This window comes from Nannospalax galili, unplaced genomic scaffold (genome assembly GCF_000622305.1).
Source record: "Nannospalax galili isolate Female #2095 unplaced genomic scaffold, S.galili_v1.0 scaffold471, whole genome shotgun sequence".
Lineage (NCBI taxonomy): Eukaryota > Metazoa > Chordata > Mammalia > Rodentia > Spalacidae > Nannospalax > Nannospalax galili.
The window spans coordinates 612901-631114 of NW_008330333.1; the positions used below are offsets into that span (position 1 = coordinate 612901).

An 18214-nucleotide genomic window follows, 5' to 3' on the forward strand; every position below is an offset into this window, starting at 1 on the left:
CTCCGTGTGTCAGCTAAGGTGAGCAATACAGACTTCCTTCAGGGCCAGCTCTGAACAGCTTGAAGACACAGGGCAGGGAACTCCTACGGGAGCTGTGGGTTGGCCCAGAGGGGCCTGGGCAGGAGGTGAGGTCGGGTTCAACAGCCACCTCACTTTTTTTTTCCCAGGAACAACGTTGCTGTCCCTGTTCCAACACGTGTTCTCAGGCACCTATGTTTAATGTTTTCTCTTCAGAGCAACCTGTGACCCCCTTCCCCTCCAGTGGGGTCAGGCACCTCTGATCCTGCCCAGGACACTTCGAAGTTGCAGTGTTGTTTTTATTAGCCTTATTTCCCTCCATAACCAGGTCTGAGCCCAAAAATGAACCACTGGGCTGAGGTGCATGTCTTTCTAGGAAGAGGTCACTGGTTCTTGCTAGAGGTGAGGGTGTCACCAGTATGGGATGCTGACTCAAGAACAATCCACACCAGCCCCATGAGCAGTGCCCCAGCTTCCCAAAACCCAGCTTCATGGAAGCCCAGCTCTGTTGAAACCCAGTGCCATGGCCCTTTCTAGGGGTCCCAGAATGCAAGGACAGCACCAGTCCTGGGGTGGGGGAGCAAAGGCCACTGGCTCCCTTGATGGGGTTGATTCCACCCAAGTCACTACTGGCTCCTCCTCTTCCCAGGAGTTCAGGTGAGAAGTATCACCTATAGTGACAACTGGAAGGAAGTACCAGGGACACCTTGGCCAAATGGCCATGAGGCCATCATACCAGCTTTCCGGGAAGTGGGCTAACGGGATTCCAGGGCCCCGAGTGTCTGGACTGAGTCACAGCAGCAGGCAGGGCCCTGAGGCAGGAGCCGTTATGGAACAAGGTCCCCCCAATCAGCCTCCCCTAATACCCTGTGGCTCACTTGTAGTCATTCCAAGCCTAGCCCTTTCCCACCCCAGACCCTCTGCAAGCTGCAGAGACCTTTCTCTGCCTACCTGGACAGCCAGTGACAAAGCCATGCCCTAGATTGCCAGCAGGTCCCTTACCTGTCCCTCCGGAGGGAGGCTGCACACATCAAGGCACACATCAAGAGCCTGGGCCTGAGCCCCCTATCCAGGTCCATGGTGGTGACCCCAGCCCCCAGTAACGGCTGTTGCTTCCTAGCAGCCACACCTTCTCCTTAACCCACAGCCTGGGTGACCCAGACTCAGTCACCTGGGGGACTGGTCCAACAGCATTCCACCTCCCAGGATAAAACCTGGGGTGACCTGCAGGGAACCCTACACACTACAGCCATCTGCCTTGCCTATCCCAGCCCTGCTTGTTTCAACCAGCACAGCCCTCAGGTCCCTTGAGATGGCTGGTGGCCTGGCTGGGTTTCCACCCCCACCAGCCATGGTGATTTCCAGACCTCCTCCAGAACTAGGTGGGGACCAGTTCAGGATCCTAATCTTTCTGCTGCTTCTAGCTTCCACAGGTAAGCTCCAAAGACCTGCTGCTCCTCCTCCTTTCCTCTCCTCCCTCCTCTTCTTCCAACCCAGGGTTACCTCCTCCTTCCCTCCCTGCCAGCTCAGCTTAGCACCTTCCTTTGAATCTGATCTCTCTTCCTTCCATTGCCTCCTTTTGGTTCTCTGTGTCTCTGTGTCTCTGTCTCCTTCTTTAGCATGTTAACTCCATGCTCTGAACCTCAGTTTCCCTGGTAGCTGTAAGGATTGAATGCAGGTGAGTGCTCTGCTCATGGTGGGTGTTCAGGATTCCTCTCATCCTCATGGCTCATCATACCCATCATCATTTCCTCCCTCTGTCCTCCATCTCCCATCTCCTCTTCTGTGTTTTCCTTCTTGGGTCTACTTCTTGTGTTCTAGTGGAGAAGAAAGGCAGCTGCCCCAGCCTCCACAGGAGTTGGAGGAACAAGCCTGGGTGCCTGGGATCTTAGGATAATGGAACAAGCCTAGGTGACTGAGAAGTAGACTGGAGGGAAAGGCCCCGAGGAGATGTCTGTCCCAAGTGAGCCCCTAGGAAGTGCCTGCCTAGGAGCTGCAGGGCCTGTCTGAGAGGATGGGGAATCCCTTGGGCATGGGGTACTGAACCTTACTGACCCTCTTTCCTCTCTTTCTCTCAGCCACCCTCAATGCTGCCAACATCCCTGGTGAGTGTGAGCAGGTACCTTGGGGGTGGGAAAGCCTGAGGTATGGGCAGTCTCTGTCCCACTATGTGAGGTAGGTTAGAAGTGGGGCCTGTAGTCAGAAGGGGGATGGAGCTGGAGAAGAAGGGATACAGGAAAGAAAGGCCAGGGGGAAGAAAAGATCTAGAGGAGAAAAGGCTGGAAGGGTAAGAAGTCAATTGAATCAAGGGAGTCAAAGTGAAGGAAAGTAGAAGGGAAGGCCAGCTAGAGGGCTGGAGAGGTGAAGGAAAGGGCCAATGCCAAGATAGCTAAAGGGGACAAGGCAGGCTGGAGCCCACTCTGCAGTGAACGCTGTACTGGGCATATGGTAGGCTAGGGCATGGCTTGAGGGCTTGGAGGTTGGGTGGTAGGCAAGTGAGAAGGTAACTGTCCCTACTGAGACGACAGAGGACTCAACCCTCTTCTGCCAGTGCCCCCAGACTGTGGGAAGCCCCAGCAGCTGAACCGGGTTGTGGGTGGTGAGGACAGCACAGATGCCCAGTGGCCCTGGATCGTGAGCATCCGCAAGAATGGTACCCACCACTGTGCCGGCTCCCTGCTCACCAACCGCTGGGTGGTCACAGCTGCACACTGCTTCAAAGGGTATGTGATATCAGGCTTGCCCTTGACTCTCCAGGACCCATACTTCTTGCTGTAGGCTCTGGGCTGCCCAGGCCTCTGTTCCAACTTATGCCCCTCATTAGAGACCCTGATTCTTGCAGGAAGGTTGCCTTGTCTTCCAGGGACCTTGATACTTTTGCTATCGCCTCAGGCAGCCTCTCCCTGACATCTCCCTCCTTCCTCTTCCCTTCCCTTCCAGCAATGTGGACAAGCCATCTTTGTTCTCCATACTGCTGGGGGCCTGGAAGCTGGGAAACCCTGGCCCACGGTCCCAGCAGGTGGGTATTGCATGGGTGCTGCCCCACCCTGGGTACTCTTGGAAGGAGGGAACCCAAGCGGACATTGCTCTGGTGCGCCTGGAACACCCCATCCTGTTCTCTGAGCGGATCCTGCCCATCTGCCTGCCTGACTCCTCTGTCCGTCTCCCTCCCAACACTGACTGCTGGATTGCAGGCTGGGGAAGCATTCATGATGGAGGTGCGGCTCCCCCTCCAATCCCAGAGGGGTCAGGGATGGCTGGAGATAGACTGTGGCAGCTACTTGGATATAGACAGTAGGGGTAGGAGAAGGTAGGGGCCAGAGGCATAACATGATAGAAACAAGAAAATATGAACTGGGGGGACCAGAGAAGTGAAGTCACAGAAACCACCTGCCAATTTTAGATCATTTCTAGTTGAAAGGAATCTTTGGCTATATTTTAGGGCAACAATAGAGATTTGTAAAGCTATTCATTAGCACAGGAAGGGCTGGAAGTAGGAGGCAAGATACAAATAAATCAGCTTTAAGATTTCCAAGTGGTAGCATGTCTCAATTGCAAGCGAAATTCCCAGAAGGAAATGCAGCCTTATCAATGTAAAACAATTTTCAAACCAAGTCTGGAGGTTTGGAAAAGTCCATCTACAAACACAAACAAGATGAAATAAAGAAAGAGGCAGAAGAGAAGCAAGAGAAAGATAGCAGTTAGACAGAACAAGCCAAGTTCAAACAAACAAAACACAGACAAAATCTATGAAAGACAGCAGAGACCTGGAGGACAGAGGGTACAGGTAAAGACCAAGGAAAGCAGATCTTTAGCCTGGCTCCAGAGGAACTCCTCAGGCATGGGCAGATGTTGGGACTCTTAGACTGCAGTCTCTCCTTGGGGTGTGCAGACTAGTCTTAGGGAGGATGTGGGGCTCCTTGGGCCCTGATGATATTCAGAACCCCGGGGGATATTTATTGAACACACACAATGCTCTTGCTGGACAAAGTAGTGTCAGAGTCTAGAAACACTGTTTTGTATCTTTAGTCCTCTGTGGGCATCAGGGAGCTTATTAAAGACACAGAACCCATGTTTAGATTCACTGGGTCAAGAGTTAGAGAAGCCTGAAATTGGGGTTTTCTGATGGCATCTTAGGAGAGCCCAGTAGAACTATCTGTTTACCTTTGAGAAATGCTGCTGGGTGAATAGAGGAATCAAGAAGGGGACTTGGGCCTGACTCCCTCCCTCTGTTGTTCCCAGTGCCCTTGCCCCACCCTCAGACCCTGCAGAAGCTAAAGGTGCCCATCATCGACTCGAAAGTCTGCAAAAGCCTGTACTGGCGGGGAGGAGGACAGGAAACCATTACCCAAGACATGCTGTGTGCTGGCTACCTGGAAGGCGGGCGAGATGCTTGTCTGGTGAGCACCCACTCTCTGTCCACCCTGGATGGGAGGACACAGATCTCTATCACTTCTGTCTGGATCTCCTTCCCCAAAACCTCCTTCATGGACACGCTTGCTCACCTCCCAACAGAGCCCCTTCAGCCTGGCTGGGCCATACCTTTTCTTATTCACACCTGGACTGTGTACTGAGGGCCTCAGTGATGCCACCTTAGCTTGGGAGCTGGCATTCAGAGGAGGGTCCTGGTGGTACAGAACACTTGTCCCCAAGGGCTAGTTTCATGAGGGTGGTGGGATGGTGGAGCATCCAGGCCTGAGGTGGTCAGCATAGGGCCTGGTTATAGTGTCTGCCTTGCCAGTTGGGGAAAATCATTTCCAACCAGTAAAACAGAAAGAGTCTCATCTCTGGCTCCTGGGGGTGTAGGGAGGACATTCCACAGGAAATGTTTGGGAGGCATGTCCTTCCCAGGGGCATGCCTAGCTTGAATTTGGTACTGAAGCCTTTAAGTAGGACTCCTGAGCTCTGGCACAACCCTAGCCCTGCCGGTGTGGGTTCCCTGAGTTCCCTTCTTCTCTGCAGGGCGACTCCGGGGGTCCCCTGATGTGCCAGGTGGAAAGTGCCTGGCTACTGACTGGCATCATCAGCTGGGGCGAGGGCTGTGCAGAGCGCAACCGACCTGGTGTCTACACCAGCCTCCTAGCCCACCGCTCCTGGGTGCAGAGGATCGTGCAAGGGGTGCAGCTGCGGGGGCACTTGGGGGGCAGCAAGACCACCAAGCGCTCCTAAATTAGGATCTGGAGATGGTGGCTACCTCCTCCTCCTCTACTTCAGGAAAGGGGGTGGAGGTGGGACACTCTCAGAGGCCTTGGCCCTGCCTGCAGCAAAGCCCCTCCCCTCAATGAGAACTTACTTGTGTGTGTGTGTGTGTGTGTGTGTATGTGTGTGTGTGTTAATAATTTTTACACTTATTTGTAACCATGCCTACATATTTATTCCTCCAGTTTCAATAAATTATTTATTCAAGATTGTTTTCCCCCCATGTATGGGAACACAGAAGCAAGAATCCAATTGGGACAAAAATTCTGGGATGGGGCTGGAGACAGGCTTAGTGGTTAAGAGCTCTAGCTGATCTCACAGAACACCCAGGTTCAGTTCCCAGAACCCACATGGTGGTTAACAACCATCCACAACCCAGTTCCAGGAGATCTGATGCCCTCTTCTGACATCTGATGGGTATGCACACACTGTACACTTACATACATGGAGGCAAAACACTCATACACAGTTAAAAGAAATGGTGGGATGTTGGTGTGAGGTTGCCTGCCTGGCCACCAGGTGCTCAAGCTAGGATACTTGACCTTTCCTCGCTTCTGTTAACCCTCTCTCTGGGGTAGCAGGTGGAGAGGAGGCAGGAGCTTGTGGTCTGGGGATCTGGCTGTGCCACATGGTGGACAGCAAAGTTGGGGTCTCCATCTGGCTGGGGGATTTCCCAAGTAGCTAGGAGAAATCCACCTCTGTGAGAATAGGGGACTGGCTCGTCTCAGACCAAGTTCCCCTCTCTTTGCACTGCAGGATTCAGGCAGAGTTGCACTTAAAGTGGGGCATCCAGGACAACCATCATTAGACCATGTCTCCTCAATTTCAGTGGGCAGTTTCTCCCTGCCCATTGCTGATTCATAGAGTGACTCACCACTGAGTCTATAAATGCCTCTCCACCACAGAAACAGCAAAACAATAGGGCAGCAGGCTTGTGTCACCTCAGCTGTCCCCTTGGAGCAGGGGGAAGTGGAGTGACAGCAAGATCTGGGGGGTCTGTGGCTTCCAGATTGCTCAGAGTCCCTAGGCTAAAGCCTGCTGCCCCCAGCACTCCTCCACCAAGGGGTATGTCCCCTCCCCGGGCTGTGAAATGGCTGCACTTCCTAGGAGTTCGATGAGTGTGTGAAACTCAGAGTAACTGATACTTCTGAGATTTACCCAAAACAAAGCCCAGAAAACAACCAGCTCCAACAGGCAGCTGAGACGATCTTTCCCTGCTAAATGGCTCCTAGAAACGGCAGAGATGACATGTCTGTTAGGGACCCTACAGGTATGAGCATGCTGTGTCCTTTGTTGAGAGTACAGCTCCAAAATATTCGTTCCTTTTGCTGTATCCCACACACATTAGAGGTGGAAACCAGGACCTCACTAGGCAAGTCCCCTACCACTAAGCTGCACCTGGCTCACCTATGTTGTTTGATTTCTTTTATTTTATTATCAGAAAACAATAAATGTTGTTTAAAAACAAACAGCCCAAACTGGCCACCTGTCTGTCGGGGAAGCAGTCTGGGAGTGCTGGTTGACTCAGATATCCTCAGTTCCAGCACAGCTCTGGCTGAGTTCCCACAGCCTCTGCTCTTGTGGCCTAATACCCTCTATCTGAAATATCTCCTCACTCCCCAGAACTCCTTTGTAGGCCCTCTCCTTCCCTCAGTCCCCTCCCTCTCTGCAGCTGCCTCCTACACTTTCTGTCCTCAAGCTCCCCTTCCCTCTTCTCCTCTCCTCTATCGTCCTTCATCTGTGAGCTGGGGGTGTCTTTCTGCAAGAGTCCCCAGACTCCCCTTCTTTCTGCCTCAGACCTTGCCCTCTCTTCTCTAGTTTTCCTCCTCCCTTCCTTCTCACCTCTCTACCTTCAGTTTCTCACAGGCCTGTGTGTTCAGCCCTCGCCCTTGCTCCAGCCCCGCCCTTACAGAAGTCCCGGAGATAGCTACCTGAGGTCACCAATCAATGGCTAGATGCTTGGGTAAGAGAAGGGGGCTTCTCTGGGTTAGGAAGTCAGTCTCCAAGTATTCACTGAGCATGGTAGAGTTGTGGGGGTCAGAGCCTGCACCCTGGCAGCCCCAGCAGGGTTTAGCTACCTGCCTTCAATAGGCCAATTAAACAAACAAGAGAAAGGGGATTTGTTTTCAATGTAGCCACATAAAGAAAAGCAACAAGTAAAGAGGCTTAGAGACCCCACAAGTCTATTTTTGGAAATACTGATTTGAAATTCAAGTTTAAATAGAGGGCAAGAGGTATCTCTTGGAGAAAGTATGATCCTGTCAGTGGTGAGGGGACACAACACAACTCCATGCTGTCACTCTCAGTGGCCTGAGGAGTTCCTCAAATTTAAAAATTTTATTTCTATGTTATCGTCATTAAAGTTTTTATTTAGGTGGGTGTGGTGGCGCACGCCTTTAATCCCAGCACTCGGGAGGCAGTGGTAGGTGGATCTCTGTGAGTTCAAGGCCAGTCTGGTCTACATAGTGAGTTCCAGGACAGCTGGGGCTACAGGGAGACCCTGTCTCAAAAAGACCAAAATAAAAGTTTTTTATTTTTATGTGTATGAGTGTTTTGCCTGCATGTGTGTAAGTATACCATGTGCAAGCAATGCCTTTAGATGCCAGAAGAGGGTGTCAGATCTCTTAAACTGGAGTTGTGGACAGTTGCTAGCCATCATATGGGTGCTGAGAACCAAATCCTGGGTCCTCTGCAAGAGCAGCCAGTGCTCTTAGTCACTGGGCCATCTCTCCAGCCCCTGTTTATATATATATATATATATATAATATTTGTCTTTTTGAGACAGGGTCTCCTGTAGCCACATCTGGCCTGGAACTCACTATGTAGACAAGGCTGACCTCGATCTCACAGAGATCCACTTGCCTCTGCCTCCCGAGTGCTGAGACCTATTAATATTTTAATATAGACTTTAAGAATGAGTGTTAAGAGAAAGAGAGGTACTCAGAAGAAAGTACGATATATCCAAAAGTAAGAGTGTGGGTTTCTCAAGGAAGTCACAGGGAGTAAGACATCCAAGCAGGAGTGCAGGCTCTTGAGGGAAGAGCCACAATCAGTTGTGTCAAGCACTCGCCACAAATACCATTGTGGTGGCTCTCAACTTATATCTCAAAACACTGCTAAGAAACCTTTTTATCCCCTTTATCTCTTTTGATAACTGAGATTATAGTATGGCTCTGGGAGTTGCCTTGGATGGAATTGTACTCTGATAAGGAAAACCAGGAGCCACTAGGCTGTGCAGAGGGTTTAGGAGATGGCTCTCACTGTAAATGGGGCTTCCTGTGAGATTTCTAGAAAACTGCAGGTTTACAACTGAGAAGGGAGAAAGGCCTTAAGCAGCTTTAATTGTGCTGGAATTCTCCCTCCCTGCTGGCAAGAAGTTTCAATTGGATCCTGGGGGGGAGGGCTCCTCTCTTGTCTCATGTCGCCAAGATGTTTTCCTGCCTTCCTATCCTCCTCTGTCTTGCCCATCATCATCTCAGCCCCAGTCTCTCATGCAAGATGGTCCTATGAATTATCAGAATGGTGTGAAATATATTTCCCAGAGACAAGTTCTCTCTGGCTGACACCAGCCTTTAGCCTTTTTCCTTCTCCCAGCATGAGATTCTTGGTGAACTTTCAGTTTCTTGGGAGGGGTTGCAAATATCTCTTTAAAATATCCTCATATCTGCCAGGATGGTGACAGGAATGAGGGGCCCTTGGGATTCCAAGACTGTGGGAAAGGCTAGGGTGTAGAGAAGAGAGGTAGTGGCAAGGACTCAAGTTTGCTGGGATTTCTATGACCCCTTCCCATATGAGGGACTATGGAGGAGGTGCCCCAGGCCCTATACAGTCATACCACTTCCTATGGATCAGAGTTCCAAACAACATCATCAGGCCTCACTATACACTGAGATTATGGCCCAGGAGAAGCATGCCCTGAGCATGGCCAACTCTGGGTGAAGGGCCCACTTGCTGTGGGCTTCAGGAGACCTGGGACTGCTGGGTTGTCAGAGGAATTCAGCTAGAATTGAGACCCTGACTGGAAAATACACTTGTCTTGGGCACTTTTAGCCTCTTACAGCCCTTACAGAATTCTGAAATCCTCCCAAGGGCTGGGTGAGGACCTTCTGGCCTAGTGGCAGATGTCATTACAGCAGGAACTGCCTGACTGCAGCCTGTGAGGCCTGACTGCTCCCTTCTCTCACTCCCATTCTTCCCAGCTATTTCCTTTAATTTTGAACCTTTGAGGAGACCATCCCTCCAACCCAGTGATGTAGGATTTTAGGTGTAGGATTCAAGGGGCACACATCCCAGACAAGCCTCCAACAATCCATCTCAGCATTCCCCCTTCGACTTCACATCCAAAACTTTGTACCTGGGACCCAGCTCTTCTCCACTCTACATACAGGACAAGGGTATTAAAACTCACAGTTAGTAACAAGACTTCACCATCAGTTTGGCTAAGCCAACTCTTCCAATCCTTTACCATTGCTTCTTCTACCCTGACACTATAAAAGCTGAGTGCTCATTTTCCCAGTCTCCCTCATGATCACAGGTTACATGTGCTGTGAGACAGTTGGCTAATGAAATGGGTGATTTCTTAGCAAGGCTTTGTATTTCTCTGATAAAAGGGACGTACTCATCTGGGGATACCCATTCCTATCTTCCTCTGTTTAGTCATAGATGCAGATACAATGCTTAAATGTCAGCAGTCGTCCTATGATCACGAGGGTACAAGTTGACATCTGTGACAGCTAATCTCAGTTGTGAATTTGATGAGATCTAGAATCACCTGAGAGAAGGTGTCTGTGCATATTTCTGGGGGATTATTTTGCTTGAGTTAATTGAGGTGGGAAGGTGTGCCCACTATAGGTGGTGCCATTCCCTAGTCTGGGCTCCTGGACTGTATAAATGAATGGAGAAAGCCAGCTGAACATTCATTGCTTTTTGCTTCTTGACTGTGGATGCAATGTGGTCAGCTGCCTCAAGCTCCTGATGGACTGTAACCTCCAACTGTGAGCCAAGTAAGCCCTTCTTCCTTATGTTGCTTTGGTCAGGTAATTTGTTGCAAAGAGGAAAGTAATTAATATAACATCCTAAAGGCAGGGATTAGATTTAGAAGCCACAGGTGTGATCACACAGCTGGATGCTGTCTGCATCCTAGGAGCCTTCTGCTGTCCAACTTGTTTTCATTAAACTTCCGTCAATCTGATTATCATTTATTACAGCTAAGTGTGTTTCTAACTGATATACTTGCTTCAAGCCTTCTATTTTATATTAGTTTTAAGTTTGCAGGAATCGACTGGGCTGAGGCAAACGGACCGTCATGGCTGGGGCGCTGGTGCGGAGAGCGGCCGACTACGTCATTGCAAGGACTTCCGGGACTACCTCTGGGGCCCAGTTGCCAACTGGGATCACTGCCATCAACGACATGAAGAAGTCTCCCGAGAGGATGACATTCGCCCTCTGTTGCTATTCTTTGACTTTCTTGAGATTTGCCTACAAGGCACAACCTCGAAACTGGCTTTTGTTTGCGTGCCATGTGACAAATGAAGTAGCTCAGCTCATTCAGGGAGGATGGCTTATCAACTACAGGATGAGCAAGCAAGCGTCTGCGTCTGCATAGCCACGTGAGAACCGAGAACCGCCCTCAGAAGGGACAGCACCTGCCACTGCTGCCCAGCCTCAGATCCATCCGCATAAATAGACTTGCTAGGGGAAAAACATGGAATGCTGTGTTTAATGACCATGCCATCTTTATAGAAATTGCCTAGAGTCCCTAAACCAATTCTCTGCTGCCTTACAAGTGCTAAAAACTTATTTTTCTTCATCAGCAGTATCTGAAAATCTGCAACTAATTTAATAATTCTGAATGATGGTTATTATCTCCAGTAATCTATAGTAATATGTATACTAGCTTTAGGATTTGCATAACAAAAACCAAAGAGAACATAATTTTGTAACTACAAGCACTTATGCACTCAAAATTCTTGACTTTTGGGGTTAGGGATTTAGCTCAGTGGTAGAGCTGTTGCCAAGCAAGTGCAAGGCCCTGGGTTTAGTCCTCAGCTTCAGGAAAGAAAAAAAAAAGACAAAAAATATTCTTGACCTTTTTTCTTTAATGATCATAATATATCTAATAGTTGACCACATATCTAAAACATGTTTCCAGTGATTAAAATGACCTGTGATTTCCATGCAATGTGTATATTCAGAGACTGTAACTTACTGGCAATAAATGATTTAAATATTTGCAAAAAAATTTTGCAGGAATCTTTTTTAAATATTAAAGTTTTGGAAGTGTTTGTTTTTGTTTTGACGAAGGGTCACACTATGTATCCCCAGCTGACCTGGAACTCAGTATGTAGACCATTCCAGGCTGGCCTCAATCTCACAGCAATCTGCCTGCCTCTGCCTCCTGCGTACTGGGATTAAAGGTGTGTACCACCATGCCTGGCAGGAAGCTTTAAAATTTTTATTTATATTATTTTTATGTGTATGAGTGTATTGCTTGCATGTTTGTATATGTGCACTGTGTTGTACAATGCCTGTGGAGGCTAGAAGAGCACACTGGATCCTCTGGGAACCAAACCCAGGTCCTCTGCAAGAGCAGCCAGTGCTCTTAATTGCTGAGCCATCTCTCTAGCCCCAGAACTTTTTTTTTTTAATCAGGAAATCCTGATTTTGCAAATATTTAAATCATTTATTGCAATCATTTATTGCCTGATGTATGTCATTGTCATCAGAATGGTCGAATTACAAATAAGTTACCCAGATGATGGAGGATTTGGGCTCCTATCTTCTCAAAAGAATTTTGGACTCTCAAATTATTCTCCAGTTGTTTTCAGGGGTCCTCAGTTTAAAAAATATTTTATTTATTATTTTTACTTATTATATGTGTATGAGTGCATTGCCTGCATGTAAGTGTACCCATGTGCAATGCCCACAGAAGTCAGAAGAGAGTGTAGAATTCCCTGGAACTGGAGTTATGGATGGTTGTTAGCTGTCATGTGGGTGCTGGGAATTGAACCCAGGTTCTCTGCAAGAGCAGCCAGTGCTCTTAACTGCTGAACCATCTCTCCAGCCTGTGTCCTTGGTTTTTACCTCATGTGAAATCGAGATCATATCTTCATTTTTATTTTCATTTCCTGCTGCAGGTGTCCATAGAACACTGCTGTCCTTTGGGAATGCTGTGTCCTCATGTTCCCTGAGTGCCACTCACTGACTTAGGCTGTGTGGTTCCCCATGGTGGTGGAAGAATCTTTTTTCCTTCCCAAGTCACTCTTTGTCACCTGGGTACATGAAGATCTTTCTCCAGGGGACCAAGGACTGGTTTCTTGTGAGCATCTGCAAACAGTCATACTTAGCACCTATGGCAGATGGCAGTTCCCAGGATACAACCCTCTCCATTCACATGGAGGAGCCACATTCACCTTCAAGGAACAAAGTCAATTGCACTTGTTATTCCTCTTCTTCCCAGCCTCTAGTGACAGTGCCCCAGGTCAGCCCTCAGGCTTCTTCTGTCCTGCTCTACTGACTTTATTCACTCTTAAGTGGGACCATCATCCAGTTTCACACCATCATTACTGCCCATAGACAGGTGACCCCAGAGGGAAGGCTTTCTGTATGTCTGTCAGCCACTCAAGGCCTCCATGCAGAAGATAAAGAATCTTAACTCTAACACAGTCCAACCCAAACCCTACCATCCCCTCCCAAGTTTTCCCCACCCCAGCACATTTGTCATCTCAGCCAAAGTAAAAGTCTACCCCCTGCAAATGCACACTTGAACTTGGAGTAACAGCAGCAGATTTAGAGTAACTGGAACTGTCACAGTGCTGCTGTGATGGCATTGTCAACTTGATTGGATTTAGAGTCTCCTAGGAGATAAAGGCACACCTCTGGATGTGTCTGTGAGATGATGTCTAGAGAAAATTCCCTGATGGGGGAAAGACATGCCATGAATGTGAACAGCATCACCTGTTAGCTGGAAGACCCAGGTGGAATAAAAGGGGAAAGGAGAAAGTGCCAGCACTCCTTTTTCTTTGCTTCCTGGTCAGCCATGAAGTGAACTGTTCTTCCCTCCCACCCAGGTGACTGCCACAATGCTGTGCCTACGAAGCCATGTAACCATGGATTAAACCCTCTTACATCAGGAACAAAAATAAAATCCCTCCTCCTTTAAGTTATTGCTGACAGGTATTTTCTCACAGTGACACAAAATTAACAGATTCAATGAGAAAGAAAAGCACCTGGGCTTTCCTCATTTCCTGTAGTTTAGCATGTCTGCAGCAAGCTTATTCCTAAGATGCAGCCATGAGAAAAGAAAACAGAATCACCCACAAAGTGGTATACAAATATTTAGAGCAACTGTATTTATAATCAGCACAAACTGGGAACAACCAAAGTATCCATTAACTGTTGAGTGGACAAATGGCTACCCAGAATTCAAAATAAAAAAGCAAAGGACATTAAGTAATGATGTCTCTCTTCTCAAATTCTTGGTGGTTCCATATTAACTCAGAGGAAATGACATCATCTTTGAGGCTCCCTTCCCATCCCTCCCTCCTGCTCCCTGCCTTCCAGCCCTCTGAGTTTCTAGCTGATTTCTGGAACACAACAGGCATGCTCTTGCCTCGGGGCCTTTGCACTTGTAGTTTCCTCCTCCCTCCGGTGATCTGGTCACTTCCTACAGATCTCTGGTCAGATGTCATGTGTCATGTTTACAACAGCATGGTTCCCCAGCTTCCTGTCTCACTTCGTCCTTGCTTTCTCTTTCTCCCAGAACATTTATTACCATTTTATTTTGTTTTGTTTTGCTTTTGATCTTTTTGAGACAGGGTCTCCCTGTAGCCTCATCTGGCCTGGAACTCACTATGTAGACTAGGCTGGCCTTGAAGTCACAGAGATCTGCCTGCCTCTGCCTCCCATTTATTGCTATTTTAACATTAACGTGTTCTATATTATAACTTTTTATTTGTTTGTTTTTGAGACAGGTCTCTCTATGTTGGCCTGCTATCCCAGAACTCACTATGTAGATCAGGATAGCTTCAAACTCACAGAGACTGGCCTGCCTCTGCCTCCCCAGTGCTGGGACTAAGGGTATGCAGTACCACTCCTACATGCTCTGTATTCTGCTTGTTCCTTTATTGCCCAGTCACTCACACTAGATGAAGGTCCCTAAATTTGTCATGTTACTATCTGTTTAATTGCCTAGCTTTCTTCTTCCTTTTTAAAAATTTACTGCAATCATTTATTTATTTAATTTTTGTGTGCATGGGGGGCAGGGTATGAGCCATGGCATGCACGTGATAGTCAGAGAACAACTTGTGGGAGTCAGTTCTCTCCTTCCGCCATATGAGTCCTGGTTATCAAAGTCAGGGCACTGGGCTTGGGGGCAAGCACTTTTACCTGCTAAGCCATCTCACTGGCCCTATCTTTCTTAAGAAATATTCTGAGTTTATTAGGGATTCAATCTTTATCTTTTTCATTTTGGTGCAGGTGGTACCCCCAGAAAGGTTCTTGCATGGCCATAAATGTTAGTAAATAGTTAGCTAATAGTAATAGCTATGACCTACTGTGTTGGTTTGGAAGAGCATATGGACATATCTTTTGCTTTTCTCATTAGTCACTTGAGCCCCACATTCTCTATTAGTAGAAATTCATTTTTTCTTAAGACCTTCCCACCCCATCTACAGATTATCCAATGGTGGTTGGGCTTGAGTTGGCCCAGAGATTGGTCCTGTGAGAACTGGGAAATCCGTCTGTAGCAGTTCCTATTCTCGTTATTGTGACAGAATACCTTCAGGGAGGAAGGACTTATTTTGGTTCATGGTTTCAGAGGGTTTCCATCCATCATAGCAGGGAAGACATGGCAGAGTTCATGGCAGTAGGAGCATGTGGCTGAGGCTCCTCCAATGGTTTACCCCCAAGGACCCTCCAGCTACTTCTTTCAGGTAATCCCTACAGATTCTACAGTGGTCTGGCCAGATGACTCATCAGGTAATGGTGCCTGCTGTTACACCTGACAACCTGATTAGATCCCCAGGACCCACATGATGGGAGGACACACACACACACACACACACACACACACACATACACACCATGAGCTGGGGGCAGGCCTTCAAAACATGAGTCTGTGGGTACATTTCATGTTCTGTCATTCTTCCTTCAGTTCAGTGCCATTATTTTGGGTAACATCTGGTCCCCACATGCTCCCAAGGAAAAATCTCATCTCATAAAAGGCCTCTAGCCTCCAGAAATCCATCAATTCAGGTGTCAGCTACCAAGGGAAAAAATTAGCCAAATAAATCCTCTGGCTTCATTTGCCCTTAGTAGACTTTAAAAAAGCACTAATTTTGAGCCAGACATGGTAATACATACCTGTAATCCTAGAACTCAGGAGGTAGAGGCAGGAGGATTAGAAGTTCAAGGTCAGCCTCAGCTACTTGGCAAGTTGGAGGTCAGCCAGACTACATGAAACCCTGTCTGAAAATAAATAAAAAGACAGGGCTGGAGAGATGGCTCAGTGGTTAAGAACACTGGTTGTTCTTTCAGAAGACCCAGGTTCAGATCCCAGTACTCACATGGCAGCTAACAACTGTCCATAACTCCAGTTCCAGGGGATCCGACAGCCTCTTTTGTCCTCTGAGGGCATTGTACGACACAGGTGCACTTACCTACATGCAGGCAATACATTCATACACATAAAATAAAAAATAATAAAATATTGAAAAAAATAAAAAGACAAGAAAAAAACCTTATTGAAAAAAAGTCACTGATTTCGAAAATCATAACTGGGAAATACATCAACTTCCCATCAGCTTTGCCAAGCAGACCACCTGTGACATGTGGGTTATGGTAATGGTTGCCTTAGTTGCTTCTCAGTGACCTGAAGTTTGCTTTTACTGAAAGCACTGACTTCACTTAGACTTTCAAAGGTTTGATGGTTGACTGGAACAGAAGAAAAGGCTTGGCATCTCTGTCTTCATGTTGTGTCTGTCCCCTTTGTGTCAGATGCTCCTCAGTACCATATGTGGATGTGTGGATCACTGGAGGAATGTTTTGTCCAAGACTGGGATGCCTGGTAAACCTGGCCTGATGCCTGTTGGAGCTAGCATGTGTTTCTTCTACCCCGCCCTTGTGCGCAGTTCCTTCAGCTGCTGCTTCTTACCTGTCATCAGGCCCAGAACAAACCACAGAGCCAGGATGTTTGTGCAGGACAATGAAACAGCCCCAAGAGGAACTCAGCAGTTCCCAGAGTGAGCTGACCATTCAACAAGTTGATCTGTGCCTTGCACAAGAAGGCAAACATCTTTTAGCATTGTGCCCATGGCCAATGGAAAATTACCAGACTTTAACACCCTTACCCTACAGATTGATAAAAGCCTGCCTATTGCTGTTGAAAGCAGTCCTCTCTTTGTCTCTGTCTGTGTCTCTGTCTCTCTCTCTCTTAGTCTCTCTGTCTCTGTCTCTTTCTCTGCTAGTGTCAGCCAAAGTTCTGATAAAGCTTGGCCTATATGTTCATAACTTGTGGCTCAGTGCCATTCCAATCCTTTCCATGCTGAAAAATCCCATTCCCTGTGACCTGCAGACAGGCTCTTGCTCAGCTTGCTCATGGCTAGCCCTGCCTAGTGTCTTTCCTGTGGGGTTGATTGTTTATGGATCAGTCCAAACTCATAAACTGCAAAAGTAAAAAAGATTTAATTGGGCATCTGAGGAGCAACTGGTTTGCACAGGTGTGAGCTAGTGTGCCTAGGAAGGCAGGAAAGGTGAGAGATCACATGGGCTATTGACTTGGAAAAGAACAGGCTATTCCGTCTCCGTTTGAAAACCTGAGGAAGCTGGCATTGTCATAGAGTTGACCTCACTGCCTCCAGTTACGAAATGAACACCTGGCAGTTTCTTGTGCATTAACTCATATCTCCCTCTAGGTGAGTCAGAGACTATTTCTATGTTGAGTTTTGTTTAAGTCACACTTTATTTATTTATTTAGGCTGGCCTTGAACTTGATCTGTAGCAGAGAATGTCCTTGAAATCCTCCTGATCTTCCTGCCTCCACCTCCCAAGTATTGACAGGTGTGTACCACCACATCTAGTTTATGCAGTGTTAGGGATCAAACCCAAGGCCTCGTGTATATTAGGTAAGCACTGTACCAACTGTGCTATACCTCCAGTTTCTTACTCTTGGGTTTTGGATTTTTTTTTCATTTTTGCTAATAGAATAGAATGGATGAACAGAATAGAAATTTCCATCAAACAGGAGTTCCATTGCTCCTTTTTTTTTAAGGGTGTAAATGCATGTATTTATATAGGTGGGTACAGGTATATGTGTGCCACAGTATGTATGTGGAGGTCAGTCCTTGTCTCTCTACCTTGTTTGAGAGGTTTTCTTCAAGCCAGGTTAGTTGGCCCATGAGCTTCTAGAGATTTCTCCTGTCTCTGCCTCCCATTTCCCTGTAGGGGTGTGCTGTGATAACAAATACTTTTGCTACTGTGTCCAGCTTTTACATGGGTTCTGGTTATATAGTAAGTGCTTTTTATCCACGGCGCCATCTCCCCATCCCTACGCCTGACTTTTTACATGAGTGCTAAGTTTTGAACTCAGGTCCTCGTGTTTGCACAGCAAGTGCTCTTACCCACTGAGTTATCTACCCACCCCCACTTCCCTAACCTCTTTTTTTCAAAGAATTCTTTTAAAACTCAGTTTTAGGGGCTGGAGAGATGGCTCAGAGGTTAAGGACAATGGTTGTTCTTACAGAAAACCCGGGTTCAAATCCCAGGATCCATATGGCAGCTAACGACTTTCTGTAACTCCAGTCCCAGGGATCCGACAGCCTCTTCTGACCTTTGCGGGCATTGCATGACATGGGTGCACTTACCTACGTGCAGGCAATACATGCATACACAAAAAATAAAAATAAAAAATAATTTTTAACTCAGTTTTATTTATTGTTGTTGTTGTTGTTTGTGTTGTATGTGTGCATGGTATATGTGGGCCCTCATGCCACAAGGTATG

At 47.5% G+C, this 18214-nt stretch overlaps 1 protein-coding gene and 1 pseudogene across 1 annotated transcript; both read left to right on the forward strand.

Moving 5' to 3' along the window:
* Positions 1-1369: 1369 nt before the first annotated feature.
* Positions 1370-5187, forward strand: LOC103744813 (brain-specific serine protease 4). Its single transcript, XM_008846664.1, has 6 exons — positions 1370-1451; positions 2097-2123; positions 2570-2741; positions 2959-3236; positions 4261-4418; positions 4981-5187. The coding sequence occupies exons 1-6, from the start codon at positions 1370-1372 to the stop codon at positions 5185-5187; spliced, it is 924 nt and encodes a 307-aa protein (XP_008844886.1).
* A 5335-nt stretch (positions 5188-10522) lies between these two features.
* On the forward strand, positions 10523-11338 carry LOC103744821 (annotated as a pseudogene).
* The last annotated feature ends 6876 nt before the right edge of the window (positions 11339-18214 follow it).

Coding starts and splice junctions, on each gene's coding strand:
- LOC103744813 (XM_008846664.1), top strand. CDS start 1,370: ATGGTGATTTCCAGACCTCCTCCAGAACTAGGTGGGGACCAGTTCAGG. Junction 1,452..2,096: donor GCTGCTTCTAGCTTCCACAG/GTAAGCTCCAAA, acceptor TCTTTCTCTCAG/CCACCCTCAATGCTGCCAAC. Junction 2,124..2,569: donor CAATGCTGCCAACATCCCTG/GTGAGTGTGAGC, acceptor CTCTTCTGCCAG/TGCCCCCAGACTGTGGGAAG.